The sequence below is a fragment of the Prinia subflava genome, chromosome Z (assembly GCF_021018805.1).
Source record: "Prinia subflava isolate CZ2003 ecotype Zambia chromosome Z, Cam_Psub_1.2, whole genome shotgun sequence".
Classification (NCBI taxonomy): domain Eukaryota; kingdom Metazoa; phylum Chordata; class Aves; order Passeriformes; family Cisticolidae; genus Prinia; species Prinia subflava.
The window spans coordinates 76,626,437-76,649,049 of NC_086283.1; the positions used below are offsets into that span (position 1 = coordinate 76,626,437).

General features: G+C 40.1%; 1 protein-coding gene across 2 annotated transcripts in view; it reads right to left on the bottom strand.

Annotated features, from left to right (window-relative positions):
- Window positions 1-2,263: 2,263 nt before the first annotated feature.
- The window catches only part of SETBP1 (SET binding protein 1), a 268,327-nt gene continuing 247,977 nt past the window's right edge, over window positions 2,264-22,613 (bottom strand). For both annotated transcript variants that reach the window (XM_063422644.1, XM_063422643.1), the window contains 2 exons: window positions 13,302-13,469; window positions 2,264-7,985 (listed from right to left, as the gene is read on the bottom strand). In XM_063422644.1, the coding sequence (XP_063278714.1) occupies window positions 7,429-7,985; window positions 13,302-13,469 (725 nt within the window). In that variant the 3' untranslated portion in view covers window positions 2,264-7,428. The remainder of the gene's footprint in view (window positions 7,986-13,301; window positions 13,470-22,613) is intronic.

Consider the following 22,613-nt stretch of genomic DNA (forward strand, 5'->3'; position numbering starts at 1 on the left):
GGCTGAGGTTTTTCTTGTCTCAGAGGAGGACAAGTTTCTACCTTAGAAAGGCTTTTTATCCCAGGCCACACAAACATTCTCCTATCAAACTATCAAACGTGAATTAAGATCATACTTTGCTCCAAGGGGTAGCATTCATCTCATCCATACCTTGACGGTGGAGTATGAAATTCCCTCAAAAATTAAAACTCCTATAATATGGAGGATGATCAAAGAAAGTTTGAGCAGATCTTCACAACTTTTATGAGAAAAAGGATCCTTAGAAGAAAGAGATAATCAGACAATCAGATAACAACACTATTTCTCCATCACACCTGATGTTTTCATTATTTGCAATTATTTCAGGGCAGAGACTAATAGTGGAAGTATTCTAACTTGGACACTGAGACAAGATAACAATATCTCACAGAATGGGTAAGACTGGAGGACACATGGTCCAAATCCCTTCTCAAGCAGGATTCCCTAGAGCATTCTACTAAGGATTGTATCCAGGGAAGAAAACTCCAATATCACTAAACAAAAGGTGCCTAAAAATGTTGCACCCTGCCAGGTGTAACTTGTACACCGGTGAGCTTGTGAATTTCCCATACTTCATTTCTAAGACTTCCTAAGTTTTTTCTCAGAGATGCTGTAATCCACGGGAGCAGACTGAATTGGAGTGGTTACAGATGAAACAGTGAAAGAGGGATCCTAGAAAAAATGTGACCCTTGCACAGCAGTCTGGGGTGATCACCAGAGGATCCTCCCTGCACAGGAGAAGCCTGGTGAGGGGTGTGGTCTTCTGACACTACATGGTGCCAGCCTGGTTGAGAAAAAAGGACCCAGAGGCAAGAAAGCATGAACACCTCACAGATGAAGTACCTCATGCCCTCACCTCATCCAGTGACAGAAACCCAGCATCTTTGTTCTCCAGTGCCTCGCTCCCCCATGGCTGTGAGGTGACACCACCAAAGCACAGCAGAGTTGTGGTGGTGGGAGGTAAACCCCAAGAAAGAGCTGGCAGGAGGAGAGAAGAGTCCTGAAATACTGCAGCAGCAAACACAAATCTTGACAGTTCACAGATGCTTCCTAAGGAGCTTTACCACAGGCCTTTTACTAAACTGTGGTTAGAATTGGAGACCAGTAGCTTATACATCACAGATCCTGATAAAAAACTGAGCTAAAATGTCACACTTTTGCAAACTGTTGTCAAATGCTGGGGCTGTACATATCTTAAAAAGAGAGAGAGAGGAGAGAAAGAAAATAAGCTCCATTACATTTGAGATCTTTGGAGCAGATCTACTATAGTAACATGAAGCAACAGCTGTCAAAACAGCAGCCACAGGGGTTGTTTTTGCAGTTGGATGAGTTGGTTTTCTACCAAGGCAGTCCATCTCACAAAGCTTCAGAAGGGAAGAATGAGAGAGGACTCTAAGTCATTGGTCCTGCCTGGGCATCACTGACTTCTCCAGGAGGTGAGATTAAATTTCCACGAGGTTGCTGAGCCATTGATGAAGGTGATGAACTCTCTCTGAAGAGGAAAAAGATGAAATCTGGCATTGCTGTGGAGGATACTAGTGGATGTTGAGGCTGACTGCCTTCAATGGCAGCAAGACTGCTCTCAGCAGCAACTTGGAAAGGAAACTTAAACAAGCGGTGCCCTGTGCCATTGTCACAGCATGAGGCTCCACTGAACGGAAAATACCCCTTGGCCTACAGCCCTTCCTCTCTGATGCTCAGTGAGGAGAGAGTTGGCTCCCATCACCCCCTTGTCAACAGCCCAGCCCCTGGGACTGCCTTCCCTGCAGGGATCTGGAGAGGGATGCTCCATCTGCTTCTGGGGTGGAAATCCCACCTGGGTGGCAAGTTCTACTCTACTGGTGCCTGAGGACAAAATTTGGACCAGAAATGTTTCTGTCCATTTAGTGATAGGAACTGCACTAAAGAGTGAATCCCCCTTTCTGCTCATGGGGCCCACAGCACAGTCCATTTTTAACTTTTAAGGATATTCTGGGAAAAACTAAAAAAAACCCCTAAAAACAAACAAACAAAAAAAAAAAAAAAAACAAAAAACAAAACAAAAAACAAAAAACACAACAACAAAAAAACAACAAAAAAACCCAAAAAAAACCAAAAAAAAGAAAAAGAACAGAACCAAAGCTTGTTTTTCTCCATTACCATAAAGAGAGCTTGTGAATGCATGGCATTAGTATCTCAAAAGCTATTAAACTCCTTAGTGATGGGAAACAGATGGAAAATAAGACAAAAGAATTCACAACTCATGTTAGACTGAATTGAATTCCTTTAATTTCACACAATGAATAACATATGAATAGGATTAACTTTTTTTTTTCTTTTTTTTTTTAGTTAAGTGCTCTATACTGTGCTAACCTGATTTGGTAGCGAAAAGACTGAGCTTTGTTTTAGAAAAAAATGTTTAAAAACCAACATCTAAGATCATGAAGGAGCATGACATTAAAGCATGCCAGATGTATCTAAGCCTCAAAGAACATCAAGTCCATATCCATTTTTAAATGTACAAAAATGCTTCATGAATAAAAACTGTTACAAAAAGAACATTTCAAACAATGTACAAGTTTTTTCTTGCCTCTATATTCAATAAAATACAAATACATTTTTTTGCTCTAAAATATGTTTACATACAATCAAAGTAGAACATGCAAATTACACTTTAAAAAAGGCTTTTAAAAACCACTTATGAATACAAACTAAAAATTAGCCAGCACGACTTATAGAACAATCTTGTGCCCCATTTGTTTGATTTTTTAATTTTTTTTGAAATACAGTATATACATATTTAACACTTCATGTGCATTTATTATTTAAGAAATAGCTTAAAAAATAAAGAAAAAGAAAAGTAAAACAAACCAACATGGGATTGAACTGCTTTCCCATGTTGTCCAATTGGCAGCTCTTTTCATGTTTTCATATTTTTTTTCTTTTTCTTTTTTTTTTTCTATGTAGTGTTTTATGCAACCTAGGCAGGCATCTTAAAGAGATCTCCAATATGTGTCCTTTGTTGAAATGTGCTTCTAATTATCTCAGAACTGCTGCACCCCAGTTTTTGGATGATACGGAAAGAAGAGGCATTATAAGGGCAAGATTTTTATTTATTTTTTCAATTCAGAAAACCATCTTGGTTTTGTTTTTTAGATTTTTTTTTCCCTTTTTTTTTTTTTTTTTTTTTTTTTTTTTTTTTTTTTTTTTTAATTTTTGTTGGTTGTTGTTCTGTTTTGTTTTGTTTCCCTTTTCCCTGTATCTTTTAGTTTTTCTTCAAACTCTTCAGGACATTCCTTAGATGTGCTTACATGCAGTCCTGAATCAGGGCCTGTGAAAATAAGAGTTAGAGAAATCGTTGTGTTTGGAACAGTGATTTCTGTTTATTTGGTGCATTATTGTAGTGCTCAGAAGCCCTTGTGATGAACCAGCTCCCCATTGCACCAGATGCTACCCTAATATTCACAATTAGAATATTCTATGTTCCACAACATTTCTGCCAAACGGGCCATGCTGTAGGATACTTGGGTAGCTGATGAATATTTTCACCTCTTTTTAATTTAATTTTTCCTTCTTTTTTTTTTTTTTTTAAGTTATCCAAAAACATGCAAGGTGCTTCACAGAAAATTTAATATTGAAGGGCTCAAGATACTGGCAGCATGAAGGTCTTGGAGACACAAGTGGTATTGTGGTTTTTTTTTTTGTTTGTTTTTTGTTTTTTTTTTTTTTTGTTTTTTTTTTCCTCTCTCCCTGAATATTTATCCCCATTTCTGGTTTTACACTGGATTGAGGAATAAAAGACCCACAGAGTGGATGCAAACCCGTGGCCTCATTTCATATGGCTCACAGCCACGTGATACTGTTTTGTATTTTTATTGAAGCATGCTCAGATATGTGCTAATCTGTGACACAGTGGAGGTGTTTGAAAGGTTTTTTTGGTCTTAGTAAGCAAAAGGGCTTTCACCCCAGTTTTATACAGTATTTGGAAATGTGTGGAGAGAATCTCAAGAGTTCCTCAGTAAATCTTCCTTGTGTTAAGGGTAAAAAATCAAAAAGCTCATTACTGGAATATTGTTGGGTAATAAACGGCAGGAGTGGGATTTTAGCCTTAAGCCCTAAAACTAAATCCTTTATGATCTGCATGTAGTACATCGCCTTAAAATATTATTATGTCAGCAACTTGCTTATCATCTTTATAGACTATGCAACATGCAGAACACAAATTCTGAGTGCCATCTAACAGTATTTTCAGTCTGCTTTTTATGGCACTAACAAGCTACTCTTCCTGTCAGCCCAGGACCAGCTGCATGAGGGTGTTGTGTGGACAAACAGCCAAAGCTGTACCACAGCACCATGCTCCACCCGGCAGCACCTTCTTGCCATGAAAACAAATCTTGAACTTCTGGGTAGAGCCCATCCCGTACTGAGAGCTTTTAGCTACCAAGTCCTGAACTTAGTTTCTCTGGGACAAATAGGACCTCTTCATGGTTTTGCTCAGTGAAGGGTCTGTGGGGTGTTCCCTCCAAGTGGATACTCTCCTTAAACACTGTGCCTCTAGCAGCTTTTTGGATAGCACTTTTTGGAAGGATAAGAGCATTCTTTTCCCAAAGCTCAAGAGCATGAGAGGCAGTAGCCACTCAATTATTCTTCCCTGGGGCAGTTTTATCCCAGTGTGTCCAGAAAGGTCCAGCCCAAATCCAGCCCTTATGGGCATTCTGACCCTCTTGAAGCCATGATGGGCATTTGATGACAGATTTTGTTGTCTTCAGACTTTTTTTCATTCATTACACACCGAAATGTCCTTCAGTGCTAGGAAAGACATCACTGGAGATAAAAGTAAGGATAAGTTGTTGTCTGGCTTAATTTCAGCTACCTGGAATACCAATTATGTTACAATTTTTTTCTGTCATTTTAAGTGACTGTCACCTACTTTCAAGCCCACAGGAGAATGGAAAAAAAGATTTATAAATTAACTAAGCCTCAATCCAATGCTTTTTAAGGAAGAAGAGAGGAGTTCAATGAGGTTTAGAGTTTTTTTCTGCAGGCCTACAACTTCAGTCAATAACACTGTGCTAATTCAAGAGAGCTGAAAAGCAAAATTGGTTTTAACAGAACGAGCAACCACCCAATTTGTTTCTAAGCTGCATTAATTGGAAAAAAAGCACAAATAGGTATGATGAATGATGCAAAACAAATTGGAAACAAAATTCTGCGATCCCTCTTATCAGTTTTAAGGAGTTAGGACCTCAAAATTTGTTCCAGTCTTAAAAAAAAAATAAAAATACATCCCCTCTTCCAGCTCCCCGACGCAATCCTATCCCCATATGCGTTCAGTTTTAATAAGCTAAGGTGCTATCACAGAAGAAAAATCAGTCTCTAAAAAACAACGAGTTGTATGTTTACAGTGTTCCTCTAACACCATAGTCTTGATATGATTTTTGTAAATAAATAACAGAATAGAAACACAATATTTTTTGTGGGGACTTTTTGTTGGGTTTGTTGTTGTTTTGTTTTTTTTTTGGTGGGGTTTTCTTGTGGTTCTTTTTTTTCTTTTTTCTCTTTTTTTTTTTTTTTTTAGTGTCGTGCTATATGAAGCTTCCTTGGCAATAAACCAATTCAAAATTTCTTGAGAAAGGGAATAACATTTGGCTTGTGAACCATTAAGTAATTCCAATCCTGCCTCCCTTGGTGGAATCTTCCCTCTCTGTTCCCATTTTATTATCCATCTTGCCATGCTAGGTGTTGAGTGCACCGCAGGATTTAAAAAGAAAGGAAATAAAGTTGAAATTACCTATTTCAAATTTCAACAATCAACTTTCTTTTTAAAAAGCATAGACACTGCAATGGAACAGCTTTTTGTTCAGTCTTTGTTTTAGCTAAACATTTTAATTGGGCTGTGGAAATGGAGCTTGGGTATTTTACCCAAGTTTAATCAATGGTGAACAGACAACTCGAATGAGTAATGTACAATTTGAACTGACCATTTAAAGAGACGATTTGTCACACACAGTTTGCATCCATGCAGACTGAGAGCTTTATAATTACATTATGTACAAAAAAATTTATTTTTTAGTTTATTAAGGCAACCACAACTTGGAGAACATGTCCAAAGTGGCATTAATACAATTGCAGTGGTGATACCCTTTGAACATTTTTATTTCTGTTTTCAGATAAGAACACTTACTCCTTTTCTTTTCTTTTTTTTTCAGAAATAATTGCCAAGAAAGGATCTATTATCCATAGGGTTTGTTCTATAGTTTTTTAAAACAATCTACTTTATCTATTTTCTTTAAAAGATAATATCAAGGCATTGCTATCCAATGCAAATTATTCATATTCTGGTTTTCCTGTTAATTTCACTGGGAACTGCAGATGGCAAAAACTTGGTAGGTTTGGGCCCTGTTTTTTATTCTATTTCTTTTTCTGTCCTATTTTTTTTCTTTTATCTTTTTTATATTCTTTTTTTGGTGATTTTTTTCCATGTTTACTATAACTATTCCCCAGAAGTGTCTTGCTGTTCTCTACTCATATGTACCGAGCATCAAAACAACTTGGCTGATGGATGACCCCTTTTTCACATGCCATTGCCAAGTTGCTTCATATAAACGTGCTATTGTAACTGAATATCTGTGTATACCTTATTTTAAATGCTGTGATATTCCATCATTTCTTGGGATAGCACTCAGAATGAGTGTGCACACGTGTAAGGCTCTAATTTTCTATTGCCTATATTGCAGCTAGTTGTAACTAGGCAAGTAAAAGAGAAAGAAATATATAGTTCTAGCAGGAGCCAGACATTTTGGCTTATGCTGTCCCAAAGCCTGGTAGGTATATAAAACTGGAAAAAAAAATCAAATAGGTAATAACCAATATCACAGTTGAGAAAATTACATTATCTTTTTTTCTTCTTTGTTTCTTTCTTTGTTTCTTTCTTTGTTTCTTTGTTTTTGTTTTTTTTTTTCTTTTTTACAGTGATTTATACCATGGTAAAGTTACTCTTAGTTTCACCTGGCCCACCAAACAGAATCAGAGTCGAGCATGCACCCTTAGTGACAATGTTCAGCTCTCTGCGAGGATGACTTCCCGCCTCTGGATACAGTATGAGAACAGCAATGCTGAGATTCAGATTAGTTTTGGAAACTCGGCAGAGTTCATGCTTTTTCCAACTTTGACATACATCCTCCTCCCCTGTATCCCCCACTTTTCCCTCGCCTTTCCCCCCTCTTTTCTTGGGGGTGTGGCTTGGGTCAAAGCGATGAAGAGGAAAGATGCGAGCCCCAGCTGGCACAGCTCTCTGCAATGAGTTCTGTCTGCTGAAGGGACAGGTCAGTCTGGTGCTGCCAAAGGGGTGAGGCGGACTGTGCACCTCCTGTCCCCCAGTCCTGGCGTGCTCCACTGTGGGCACCCAACATCTGACGAGGTGCACTGGCCTTAGGGAAGGCCTTCACTTTCACTCCCTCTGCCTTTCCGGTGCCGCTTCACTTTCACGTCCTCCTCTTCCTCCTGTGGGGACTTGTTTTTCCTTTTTCCAACCCGGGGAGCCCGGGGTAGAGGGAGAGGGAGTGGAGGGGGTGGAGGAGGCAGAGGAGGCGGCAGCGGTGGCGTCTCTCGAGCCATGTGTATGACAGCCTCGATGGTGGCCATGATTGTATCTTGAGTGGCTGCTTGCTCCAATATTAAAGGGTTGAGTGTTGGTCTCTGACCTCTTTTGCTCGGAAGGTCAACGCATTTTTCCAGAACGGGCATTTGGTCTCTGGAGTCTTCGTCAAAGGAAAGGGGTTGCTTCCGAGGACGCCCTCTCCTCTTCTTCACGAAGTTATTGCCTGTCTTTGATTGTCTCTGCAGCCGCTTGGCTTTCAGGATCTTGTTCACATGGTCCAGGTTCTTCTTTGTAGACAGGATCTTGGTGTAGTTGCACATCTTGCGCACCTCGCACTGGATTGCTTCAATTTCACGGCGCTTGAACCTTTTCTTCAGTGGTGAGCTGGCTGTTGGGAGACAAGGAGAGAAACAGGGATATGTCAAACAACATACAACTTCGATATAAGTAGTCTTCAGAGATTTCTCTCTGCCTGTTCCCTCTTCTAAAGCTTTTGCTACAGCAATGTTTAAGCATGGGTTTACTTCATTCTCATTTTTCAACCTTTAATATGAGAGAAGGAAGCTTAGCATAGCTGTTGCATTGGCCCAACTTAATTATTAAGCCTTCTGTTCCCCAAAGATATAATCCTGATATCTTCAATTCAGCCTTTGAAGCATGTTATTAATGCCAGTTAGTATGAAAAGTGTTTGTTGCTGAAACCAGTGGGCAGAGACAAGATGTGTGGGTCACTTCATTTGTGGCCAATTCATTACCCCTGCCTGGGTTTCTGTACTATCATCTCTTCAGACACTAGCTGAAACTACTCAGTCATATAATTGACTTTAATGGCCCCCAAAGTAAGCTTACTCCTGGTTCAGATCACTTACTTTAGATCTGAATGAAGTCCAAAGTAGTTAAGTCTCTTGCCAAGGTCACGTTGTGAGTCATTGTCAGAGCTGGGAAGAGTACCCAGAATTTCTTGGCTCCTTGTCCTTTGCTTAGGACATGAGACCTTGCTTGTTTTGCCTAAATTGTCTCATTGTCCTTTCCTGAACATGGCATCTGTTCAGAGTTCAGGATTTGCACACAGATTAGAAGTAACTACCCCTTTGTGAGGGAAGCAGAATGTATTAATTCTGCTATTGCAATAACTGTTGCTCCCTTTCACTTCTAACATACCCATTCTGCGCTGCTGGGAAAGAAATGATGGAGCTCAGAATTTCTTTTCTGGTAAAGAATAAAACATCCCATTAAATTATCCTCAGCCCACATCTACTTGCAAACTTAATTTACACCTGACTGTCAAGCAGTCATTTGGGTTTGAAATCATTGAAGTTTCCCGAGCAGGCAAGATTTTGAGAAAGGTTCATTTGGGGGTTATCTGTGCCTTCATGGCTAACAGGCTAATCTTCTAGCAGTAGTTTAAATAAAGTTGCTATTGTAGCATTTTCTGTAGATAACCAGGAACTGTCAAGGTGTAGAATCTCCTCTTACTCCCTATGGGCTGTGACAGATTCAGCATATAAACCTCATTCACTGGCCTTCCCTCTTGGAAAACATAAATTATTGGCTCTTATACCACCATGTTGCTTGGATTCAGAGAAGAGCTTGCATAAACAAACCCAAGTTACAATGTAAGAAGTAGGAGTGAGTCATAAACAAAACACAGACATATGCTCTCTTATAAATAAAGACCTGGGATGGCCAACTTCCCAAAGTCTGGTTTTCATTAATTACAAAACAAAATACATTTTCCATATGTAACCCACTCCGCACACCAAAAAGAAAAAGAAAACCCTTTTGCAGTTTGTGGTTCACAAAGGACAAAAGAAAAGATGAATGCAGTCATTTGGGTACCAAAGGAAAAGAGAAAGGAAATGAAATATCCAAGTTACTCAAGAGAAGCTAATTAGTTGCACAAAATTCCTCCCAAGTAGGTCACCCCTAAAAACTGTGGATTCAAGATCCCTAAAGGCAAGTGGCAGCAAGCTATTTCCCAGAAATTTGATCAAAAAAGATTAGGTCCCTGTCACAGAAAATGATTATTCTCTTCTGTCCTCACTGGTGATTGACATACGTGGTCCCAATAACTTCAGCCCTAAGCATTCAAATCCTTTGAGTCTCTCCCATATGCTGAGAGTAGCTTCAAGTCAGAAGATCTAATAAAATGAAACATTTGGCACATTCTTCCAATTGACTGTCCACCTTTTGCCTTTTATTTCTATTGTCAGGGCACATTTTAAAGTCCTACATTTTTTTCTAAAATTCCAATATTTGAGGTGCTTTTTTTTCTGAAAGTAAAACTGAAATTTTTCAGTTGATGGTTGTCAATGGAAAATTTAGCAGAAGTACAGGAAAGCTTGCAAGGTATCACGATGATACCAGGAGATTTGGCTTTACTCTCAATTTTCTTTGGAAAGAAAGTAAGCCAAGGTACTGGGAAAAAACTCTGAAATAAAACATTAGACAATTACCTGCAAAGATTTTCTGTCTTTTCTGAGCTTTATCTGAGGCCAGTTGTTTCTGCAGATTGCTGTTACCGCCTGATGTGGTCAATGGAGACCTGGTCTATACAGCTGGTAGAGGATGACCTCAGCTTCTAAACTCTAAAATGGGAACCCAGCACAATTCGAGATGACCTCACACATTGTTTTGATGTCCTGATACTGGATAAGAACAACACACTGCTCCTGTCCATCCTGAAAGCCAGTAACTGTCTTAGGCACTCAAAAGGTCACTCAGCCTGAGAGTCCTGAGTGGAGCCTGATTCTGAGTAGACACTGCCCGAGTGGAGCAAAGGTTGGCACCTGTGTTCTGCCAAACTGCCCAATTTTCCCAAATTAACTGATATGCAGACAATTATGGGTAGACTTCTGCTCCTGCATGTGAATGTATGAGCTGAAGACCACTTTTAGTGTCTTCCTTCATATTTAGATACATTTTTTGCCCTTATAAAACTTTGCAAGCTCACAAGTCTGTACATTTTTGTACGGAAATGCATTTTCACATTTAGAAAAAAAATCTGTGCTGTTCTATGCTGGCTTACTGCACTAATTTTTCCTTTGTAAATGCTTTGGGGTGTTTATGGCTTTCTCGAGGAGCTTGTTAGAAGCTACTAATAATTCTTTTGCTTTCTTCCTAGCAAGCCTCTGCACTTGCAGGCTGTAGAAATAATTTGAGTTGTTACCCAGTCTGCCAGTAGTCAGAATGCATGTACTAAGTACTTATGCTTTCAGGTCAGGCTTTTAAAACGAGATATCAGGAGCCCCAACATTATTTTGATTATTGAACGTCAGGGACATCTGATTCTACATTTGGTGTAGGAAGACTATGCAGAAAGACTCTGATGGGTCTGCAGGGGAATGCTTTGATGAGGTGTGCCTATGACAAAATATCAGGGAGATCTGCCAAAGTAAACTGCTATTGAAGTGAGAGCCATTAGGTGTTATCAACTCATCTGGAAGCTCTTGGTGACCAATCTTTGATACAAAATGTTTTTCCATATTGCCATGTGATATACTGCTCTACTGAAAGCCAAAGCTAAGTATTAATCTTTTCCATTTTATCCAGACAGACCCTACCCTGGACCCAAGATGGTCTGTGTAGGTCTTAGATTTTTTAATTTTTTTTTTCTGTTCCTACACATATTTTGCTGTTTGCACATGGGAATCTTGCATTGAGAGGGAGACTTCTGTCTTGATCTGTTTGGTGGAATACCTTTAGAAGGGGTTGAAGAGGAGGTGGATAACAGTAAATTTATGTCTGCATGCATGCATATGAAAAAGTGAATATGCTCCTATGGAGGTGATGCGACACGTGGCAGCCTCCAGGCACCAGAGATGCACAGGGGGACAATTTTTTACCTGGGCATATTGATCTCCCTCCATCTCCCCACGTGTAGCCTCCATGAAGGCAAAATCCAGCCCAAAATGAAGAGAAACTAGAAATGCATGATGCAGCACAACTTTTATACTTTTGCTTCATTCTTTCCCCACTCTGCAAACAACCCCACCTAGCTGCCCCAAAACAAACAAGAACCAATGTTAGCCTTAAACCACAGCTTTACACATTTCAAATGAAGCACAGGGAGGTCTAGTGTTTCTCCCCTCCCCAGGGTCCACAGATGCAGTGAGGCTCAGTCTCACAAATTGAAATGGCTGCAGGCCATGCTGGGAGGCCATGAAGGAATGATAATGCTGGAAACAGCTTCTGAAGCAAAGAGAGCCATTCCTACAAAAAATATATATTTCCAAGGGTAGCTTAGAGAAGGCTGAAAGAGTCACTCCAGCACAGTATGATGAACAAGGAAGTGAGCCCAGGTGGATCAGACCCCTTGGATGTTCTTCATTGGCCCCATAAGTTTAATTCTGGATGGCTCTGTTATGTCTGAAGCTCTAAAATCCTCCCTGCTGCCTGTCATTTTCCATCCCTTCGGAGGTGCCTGAGGCCACTTGCAAGAACATGGCACAGAGGAGGCTGCTCAAAGCTGGGGTCAATTTGTTGGCTTGATTTGAATGGAAGGATTTTCAAAGAGCTTCCTATTAATTACAGGAAACCCACAGCATTGTCCTGTTTTCCCATTAACACAGTTTCTTTCAGTTTTCAGCTAAATTACTTCAACATCTGGGCTACAGATAAACCAACAGTTTAATTAGACTTCTGAAAATGGAAAGAATGAACTATGCAGTCAAGCATACACTTTCATCTTGAAACGGATCATAAAATATTTGTGTGCTTTTCTTCTCTACTGCTTTAAAAATATGTCCTTGGTTTATATATAGGAACATATTAAAGACTAAACAGACAATCATAATACTTTTAATATAAAAAATTATCTATACAGAGGCTAATTTGCAGCACAAAACTCTTGTTTTCACTATTCAGGAAGTGAGAGGGAAATAAAAATAAGTGCATTGAAACAGCACTTTCAGTTGAATGATTAAATATGCAATAATTCTGTAAATCAGTGATACTAATATGTTTTTTGTGAATGTGGCATCAAAAGTTTGACAGGACTATGAAACTCCTAATGGCTGCATGTAGGGTAATGAACTGTGGATTCCCCATTTGCTGGAAATTAAGACAAAATGCAAGATTAACTTCTCTATCCATGCCCAAGAAAAGGCATGATGATGCCTTTATGACTTGGCTCAATTTCCAACAGTATAAAGATATCACCTTTCTGATCTGATTCAAAATAGAAGCACAAAGTATAACTTGATGGAAAAGCATGCTATTCTGACTTATTTGTTCTGGTATTTTAAATCACTGCTCATTGCCCCAGACAATTTTGCATTTGCAAGACAGAATATTACACTAAAATCACTGAAGTATGCAGTAAGAAATCTCATCTGCTCCTCAGCTATTCACTGTGTATTCAGTTTGTTCATGCTACAGGGATGGGAGCATTTAAAAGAAATGAAGAATGGGGCTGAGGAAGGAGCCCAGGAGTTTTGCTTCAGAGTGTCCTGCTAGATCATACAGACTGGTGCCGCTTTTGTCCTCATTATTGCACAAGTGGTGGTGTGTGAATAAAATAAATTTGATGTACCAAGATATACTATCAAGGTAAGAAAGCACTGGAAATGTATCACATTAGATATTCACATTTGTGAATTAGCTACTTCTCCAGTCAGAAGGAGAATTAGATGAACATATTGTATGGCTCCAGAAGAAGGAAGATGGGGAAGAAATAGAGAGAGTGGAGTGAAAACAGCATTACCTGCTTCAGATGTTGCTGATGATGAAGGTAGGAGAGATAATACTGGACTTGGCATTGCAACACTGTCAACAGCTGCTGGTTTCCTTCTGGTCATCACATTACAGGCAGAACTTTCCATTTTACCATGAAGTGAAGTCTGGTCTGCTTTTAAGTGGGGACCTGCAATTCCTGGGGAAACAAAATTTGGATGGGTATTAGTACTGTAACATGTCTGGGGATATATCTGAAAAAAAAAAGAAGTCAGTTGCCTGTCCTTGCTACTTCAATATATTTCCATATTTCCTTGTGGATGTATCTGTAATACAGTCTTGATACTAGTAAAGGTCATAATTGTTATAAATTTTTGATAATTTTGCTGAAGGATGTACCATCACTGGTCTCTGTAAACAATGGCAAACCAACAAAACATTCCACATTAGTACTTTTTCTTCTAAAAAACCACGTGCACTCTGATACACATATAAAGATAGATACCTTTCATAACTCTATTTAGTGGGAATGCCAATGTATCATTTCCTGTGTAGTTCATTCTCCACACATTGTTAAATACTTCTCTGCTATAAACACCTGACTTAGTGGGTGTTTCATCTGAGTAAGGAGCAGATATCAGAAACAACCTCAATATGCAATTCCCATCCAAATCACTTTACATTTATTTTTCAGGAATTTCCTTCCTAATTAAATTTGCCTTGAAGCTCATCAAAGGGAAGGGAGGTAAAAAAAGAAAGAGTTCTTTGTCATATATATTTCTACCTACAGTTTACAATGCAGGATAAATGAGTGGTTAAAAAAAAGCCAAAGACAGTAAATATTTCAGAAAAATAAAAGTTATGCACTTATGGCTTACAAATTCCTCCACTAACAGTATTTCTCAAACCCTCTTATATTTTGTAAGCACTTTGTTTGCTTGTAAATATGTGAAATTTAAACTGCTGGTATGGAAATTTAAAAACCTCTCCCAGTCTCTGTTATGTTTCGCTTCAACATGATTAGGGGGATATTAATTTATCAGAGATAATCTTTCATAAATGCCTTCTTTTTTCACATCTTAACCTGCACATGAGCCTCAGATAAGATACACTGGATTTTGGCAACTAAATTATACAATGATTCAAAAAATCACAGAGCAGCTGAGGTTGAAAAGCTGCTCTTGAGACCACCTTGCCCACTTGACCCTGCTCAAGCAGGGTCATCCAGAGAAGGCTGCCCTGGACCACATCTGGCCAAATAAGGATATCCCCAAGGAGGGAGAGTCCACAACCTCTCCCTACAACCTGTTCATCCCCTCAGTAAATCTACACTGTTCAGGAATAGCCTGTGTTTCAGCTTTTGCCTATTAACTCTTGTCCTGTCACTGGACAGCACTGAGAATAATCTGGCTCCATCCTCTCTAACCTTTCCCATCAAACATTTGTACATGTGGAAAAAGCCCCCTGAGCCTTCTCTCCTCCAGGTGGAACATCCCATACCTCTGAGCCTTTCCTCATAAGAGAGATATCCCAGATTCTTAATAATTTCTGTGGCCTCTGACTGGACTTTCTCCCATATGTCCATGTTCCTCTGGCATATCAGCCACTCCTCTGAGTTCTGAAATTCTCTGGATTTGCTGAGGGTGTTCTCTACCCAGTCACACTGCTCGTTAATTGACATATTAAGTTTTTAGTCCCAATATATGGGGTGTACGTCTACTGACTGGTCTCTAAGTGGATTATGTGTTACTCATCATAACCCTCTGAGACCAGTCAGTTTTCAGCCCATCCCAGAGTACATTTATCCTGCCTGTGTTTCATCATTTTTCTATAAGAAGCTGATAGAACTCAGTGGCAGAACTCTTGCTAAAGTCAAGATAAGAAACATCAGATTGGTGAGGCATGATTTTCCCTTCACAGATCTGTGATAACTACTCCTGGTCATCTTTTCCCCCTTCATATGTTTGGGAATGCTCTTCACAATTACTTACTCCATCAAATTCTAGGGACTGAGGTGAGACTGAACAACCTTGCTGTTTCCTTGCTTTTCCTTCTTGACCTTATTGGACTGATATTTCCTCTCTTCTAGTCCTGAGAAACCTCTCCTGATCAGCACAACCTTTCAAAAACAACCCAGAACAGCCCCACAGTGACACCAGCCAGATCCCTCAGCACCTTTGGGTACATCCTGCCAAATCCCACAGATTTATGCATGCCCAATTCATTTAGCTGTTAGCTAATCAAATCTTCCTCCAAGAGCAGGTTTTCTTTCCACACCAGTCTTACTGGGATCCTCAAAGGCCAGTCTTACCAGTAGAACAAGGCAAAGAGGACAATCAGTCTTCTGCTGATCTTTTTTCATTCAGCAAGGGGCCCCTATTTTCCACAGGCTATTTTTGGTTGCTTTATGTATCTGTCAAAACATTTCTTGTTGATCTTCTGCCCTAGATTCAACTCCAGATGGACTTTGTCTTCCTAAGCCCACCCTGTCATGCTTGAACAATGTAGCTCTAGTTCTGTGGGTCAGCGGCTTCCACGTCTCTTTTCCTTCCTTTTTGTACCTGACATTACTCAGGAGCTTCTTGGTCAGTCATGAAAATCTCCTGACATCTTTGCTGAGTTTGATTTGCCACTATGACCTGGTTTTGCATGTCTCCACAATATTGCTGATCCAGGCCAATAGCAAACCTCCTGGCACAGCAGGTCAAGTCAACAAGTGGGGGGCTTTATCCCCTGCAGAACTGAACCCCTGTGCCATCCCTGGCTGCTTGGATAGCACCTGGTGGTTCCTCAAGACTTTCCACAGGTGCTCTGGCACCTACAATCACAGAATCATCAAGCCTGGGAAAGCTCCCTAAGATCAAGTCCCATTGTTCCCCCTCTACCGCCAAGGCCGCCACTAACTCATGTTCCCAAGTGCCACATCCACATAGCTTTTAAATCCCTCCAGGAGATGGGAACTCCAACACAGCCCTTGAGAGCCTGTGTCACTACTGGACAACCCTTTCTGTGAAGAAGGTTTTGTTAATATACAATTTAATCCCCACCGGCACAGCTTTCCTCTTGTTCTGTCCCTCGTTCCCCAGGAGTAGAGTCCAGCCCCCACCTGGCTGCACCCTCCGATCAGGGAGTTGTAGAGAGTGAGAAGGTTCACCCTGAGCCTCTTTTTCTCCAGACTGAGACCCCCCCACCAGCTCTCTCAGCTGCCCCTGGTGCTCCAGACCCTTTTTTCTTTTGTGTCTCTTCACTATGTTCAGCTTCTCCATACACCAACCAAAAATTCCTTATACTTGCTATTTTGGAGCTGCTGTGAACAGTCCCTATGAACTTATTTTTCTGGCACATAAAATGAGAAATATCAGCAGATCTGTGGATTGTCTTAGAAATTATGGAAGACATCCCTAACAGATTCAGGCACTGAAATGCCACAGTGAGAGGAGTCTGAAAGATAGGGCTACTGAATGGGGCAGTTTGGGATAAAACTGATGAAATCATGACCTGGTATCAGCTGGTGGATTTAAGGGAGGCAAGAAAGGGCAGAAATAGTCATAAGTGATACAGTGTTACAGGTCACAGCTTGGTGGAGTTAAACAGAGCAGTGTCTGCCTATTAGACCACACATCTTTCCAGAGCTTCAAATCTAGTATTAAGCATCTCGAATTGTATCCATTAAACTTCAGTCTCTCTCTGCTCGGCTTCTCTAGTGCAAATGAGAACAGTAATATACCCCTCATCTCAAGAGCAGTCCTGTGAAAATAAAATTATCAACATTCATGAAACATTCATCTATTCATACTGAGGCTTAGAAATTTGGAATAAATGAGACATGATGTCACGTACTGAATAGCAAAAGGAAAATCCAGCTCCCAAATAGCTGTTCATTAGGTGAGCTGTATACATTGAATAAAGCAGTGTCCCATAGAGTAAGCAAGATATTTGACTAGGTAATTACCCTTTGGAACTGTGTGTATGCACACCTGAGGTTTCACCACTACACAGTGCTTGGGTTTGTGCCTTAACAATATTTATTCATGAGTGTAGTGGGTCTGCAAGAAATGTGCACATGTGGGTGCATGTATCAATACACACACGCATATATGCACGTGCATATGGTACATAATAATGCTAACAACCTCATAAATTCAACATCTGGTTCTAATTAAACTGAAGGGCCTTTATAAAGAGCCGTATGAAAACGTACAGCTGTAACCTGTTGACCTCTATTGATAAAAAAAGAAAAAAGTCTGTGAAGCTGTGTTTCAACATATCAAGGGACAATCATTCATTTTTTCAAAGGTAATCCCCCACAAACCACTTATCCTCTCAAATCTCTACCTGCACACAGTGTTTGCATTAGGGACCTTGATTTATGGATCCCCACTCCTTGGATGGAGAGGCCAACTTCCTGTTGCCGTGGTTACTTAGATCTTGGTTCAAGGTTAAACTACTCCCAAATCAAAATCAGTGGCAGGCATAGCATCTAACAGCCAGGTTATTGACTACCCTAGGATGCTTAAAGGTCAAAGACCAAAGTGCTGCTCACTGCCTTTGGGGTGAGTCAATATTTTCAATATTTTTATTCTGTTTCTTCTGAAGAAGTAGTTGCTGCCCAATTACCACCTATCTGGGTTTAGCAGGGTCATACAAATCACTGAGAAAAGTCCTCCCCCTACAGAAGAGATTCAAATGTAATGAATTTCTTCTAAGTCTGCATGGCCCAGTCACAGCTCATCACTGGTGAATCATGGGTTCAGACATCTGTCTCTTGTTTTAGGAGCTTGGTTCTTCAGCCTGGCTCCCTCACCTCACTAAAAATCTCATCTGGAAGGAAGAAGGAGGCATTGAGGAAGAAGAGTAATTTATGGCTCTGGAGCAGTCAATAAGGGAGAGCCATCAGTTTTCTTTTGTGGATACCAGAATGCAAACAGAGATTCAGAGGCATTGTTGGAAACACACAGAGGTGCAGCAATTTGCTCACAAGGTTTTGCTGCATGCTGCAGTAGTACAATATCTGTCCTCCAGTGGATAGATCTGCTGGTGTAGCGTGATCACCTCTCATTGGACTTTTTCTCCTCAGTTGGAGCAGTTGGTTCAGAAGGCCTTAAGTAAGAGAAGGCCCTCATTCAACCCATCTATGAGTCAAATCAAAATAAATAATTTGCAACACCATAACAGGGAAATAGGGTTTAAAATTCACACACTCATTCATTAAATCAGTATATTTTATCCTTTGGCACTGCCCTGGAAAGAGAGAAGATTCTGTGGGGGCTGAAGCACCTTTGCTATGGAGACAGGATGAGAAGAGATGAAAGTTGTTGAGACTGGGGAAAAGAAGGCTCTGGGGAGACCATATAGCCCCTTCCAGTACTTGAAGGGAGCTTTAAAAAAAAACTGAACAGAGATTTTTTGCACAGCCAAATAGTGATAGGACAAAGGGGAACTGATTTAAATTTAAGAGAGGAGTTTTAGATATTATAAAGGATTTCTTTCCTGTGAGGGTAGAGAGGTCCTGGGCCAGGTTGCCCAGAGAAACTGTGGCTGCCTTTGGATCCCTGGAAATGCCCAAGGCCAGGTTGGATGGGCCTTGGAAAAACATGGGATAGTGGAAGGTGTCTCTGACCATTGCAGGGGGGTTGAAACAAGATGGTATTTAAGGTCCCTTCCAATCCAAACCATTCTATGGATTCTATGATGTGCACTCGTGGTCACTAAGGTGACCTTATTTATCACCAATCTGTTAATCTTTGTGCATTTCCTCCAAATTAGAATGCTTTTCATCCCATGAAACACCCATGCCTTAACTCCCCTGAGTCCTACTGATAGCACAGATGACACCACATGCACATGCAAGTGAACAATGGGCAGCAAAGCAGGAAGGAAATTAATCAGTATGTATATAATGAGAAAGGGCATGGGGAAAGGACAGATTTAAAGCAGAGGCAGACATGAAGGAGTTTATAAAAAAAACAGTGATGGTATGATTACAAAGAAATAATCACTGTAACCATAAGTAAAAAGGTAATTCAAGAGAAGCATGATTCTAGTTCAGGGGAGACTGGCAGAAACCTTGTGTAGGAGGGAAGACAATGCTGACCTGAAATTGGCCTTTCCTCAAAGATTTATAGCATTTTTCATTCACTGGCTAAGCAACTTATGATCTCTAACTGATATTAATATATTAATTTTAAAGGCCTGGTAATTACTGTTATTGTTATTAAGTGCTAACTTTTCAAGCAACGTGGCCCAACTACATTGTGCTGGGCTCTGTACAAATGGATTAATATACTTGCCTTGCTTTACTGTTAAATCAGGATAACCCTGCTTCTTGCATTCATCTGATTTCTCTCATCATGTACTTGCACAGAAAGATTCTTGGACAACGTGCACCTTTTCTTCTTTAATCTGTATACAGAATCTAGCCGAATGTGCAACCAGGCTGGAACTCAAAATTCCAGTCCAAAAGAGATAATAAATGCTAACTTGCCATTGGAAAACAGAGAAAATCAGATGATAAAAACTGATCTCAGTGAAGCTTCAGGTAGCAAAGATTTTTTCTTTAGAGAGTTCCTTGCATTGGATTTGTACTCCCCACAGATTTCTGGAAATCCACAGCTATACTTAAATTGTTTATGTGTCTGACCATTTTTATAGGAAAACTCTTACAGATGCTCTTTTTCCTCCCAGTGTCTTTGCACAATGAAGCTATGCAATGCAGCTGTACAGGAATGCACATCTAAACATGCAGTTAAGTTATAGTATTTGCATTTTGATAAACCCCCAGTTTGGAATAAAGAACCAGAAGAAACCTCCCTCATATCTTGGTGAATCTTTTCTTAAGGCTGATTTTAAATAAATCAGTCAAAAGTTTGGCATTGCATCATATTCCAGAAGGGAGAACTGAATTACTATGTGATAAATGTAGTTAAGGAAAGTAATTATTCTTCTTAAAGTAAAATTATTATCTTTCTAACTTATGGAAGTCATTTCCCTGGATTCTATTTGACGTGTATTATCATTTAAAATAACTGTACTTTCAATGTAAAGCACTGCTTTATGACTTTAAGTCCTTTTATCTTCCTCCCTTTTCCACCACCACATTAAAAATTTCAAATTCCACCTTTTCTAAGAGGGATTTTCTATTCTGCAGAATGTGTCCCCCTGAATAAAACCAAATGCCTGTGGAATAATAATACAAAAAAATTACTCTGATTGCCAACAGGCAAGAATTTAAGAGATGAAGTCTGCTTTATTTCATTCTATCTATTTTCCTACCTTTTTAAATTTTTTTTTAATCAGAATAGCTTTAGAGAAAGAAAGAGGGAGGCTGAGAAAGCCATCATTAGATAGATCTTCTGATCTTTATCTCCAGTAGCACAGTCAGAAGAGCTAATACTATGATGATAGCTTTGAAATCTCTTAGGAATTGAATAAAAAGAAGTGATAGTGATGAACTCCCAGCTAATAAACACAGAGTGCTTATTTCTGCAGAATGATCAATTTCCAGATGTCCTGAGGCTTATCTGATACAGTTGATTTACTCATTCTCCCTCACTTCACTAATAAAGCTCAAGTCCTACATCAGATTAGAGAAGAGCAAGATTTCTTAAAGGGGCAGGAGGAGGGCTGGCATCATGGCACACAAATGCTGAGAGACACACTAATCTCTTCTGCCTCCTTCTATAACCACCAAGCTGTCTTAAACAGCTGCCTTCCTCTGCTGAAATCATATACTTTATCTGCTTTGGGTTAGTACAGTCATTCAGACAATTAATTTGTTATCTTGTTAGTGGAAATTTAATGCAATGATCTAAAAGAACTCTTACATATTGTGATAAACTTTAGTGCCTCCAGGGCACTTCTCCTCCATAGGACTCATTTCACATCCCATCCATTATGTAAATGAGATGTGGAAATAGTTTAGTTCCTCTAATGTATTTGTACACTGATAGATTGTACAAAGTCAGCCCTACTGAAACTAATGAGGTTAAATGCATCTTGCTATTCCTTTCTACTTGGGTGAATCTCTGTGCCTGTGCTCAAGAAATGGAGTGTGAGTCTCCCTCTTCACTTCTTGATGAAGATAATTGTGTTTCCTGACAGGAAGCACAGTGGCAACTGCTGCAATACCTGAAGCCTGGCAACGCATCTCCTCAGCAAGCAGAGCAACTGATGTGGCTCTGTGCAGATGTGGGAATTTCTGGGGAGGCTTCAGATCCTCTTCCAGTTTGGGGACAAGGGTCCCAGGGCCACACAGACCTGCATGCAATGGCATGAGTATTTGGTAGCTATGTAGCTGTCAGCATTATAAATGAAAAGTTAAAACCCAGGAGAATGGGGTAAGAAAGCATTACTTTTCTGATCATCAGGATGAGTCTCAAGATTCCATTGCTCAGCTCTAAAATGTAAGTAAGGATTTCTTCCTAATATCTCTATCACTCTGTCAGTGTGAGGCCATTCTACCCTTGTGTTGTCACTACAGGCCCTTTCCAAAGTCCCTTTCCAGCTCTCTTGGAGTCCCTTTAAATACTGGAAGGGCTTCTAGAGCACCCTAGATCATTTTCTTCTCCAGGTGAATGCCTCCTGCTCTCCCAGCCTGGCTCTAGAGCAGAGGTGTTCCAGCCCTCTGAGCATCTTTATGTTCTCCTTTTGATTTCTACCAACAGGTCCCTATGTTTCAAGTGTTGGGGGCCTCCAGAGCTGGACAGATCACTGCAGGTAGGGTTTTATCACAAGAGAGTAGAGGTGGAGAATCCCCAAATTCAGCCTGCTGCCCATGCTTCTGGGGCTGCAGCCTAAGAAGATGACTGACTGCAACTTGAATGATAAAAGACTGATCTCCTGTCTTTTTCATATTTGTGGTGAATTAGACTTCCTGGCAGATGTAGTCTTGCTCTTCTTTGCCTTTTGGTTTTGCTCTGGATTTCCTCTTTCCTGCACCAGTACAGGAAGAATCACAGACCTTCTTCCTCTGCATATTGCCAGGGTGAATCAAGAGACTGAGGGATAAGGGACATGAAGCCTCAGTCACTGAAAATGAATTCTGTGTGTCTGGAAGCTCAGTCTTTAGTGAATTCCAGGATGAATATTTAATGGAGCTGATGGGAGCAATTCACAGTCCAGGGCAGCACAGGACAGTCATGAAAAGTGACTGTAAAAATGCTCCTGCCCTGTCCCCTCTAGCCCCACTGTGTGTCCTTCCCAGGCCCCCAGCCCTTCAAACAGAATGGGGCTGCAATTCCAAAATATCATGGAAGAAGACACCAATTTTTTTTTTTGTTTTATTTTGTTTTGTTTTTTAATGCCAGGAAGTAATGAACATGTGAAATTAGGATTTTTAGTGGAA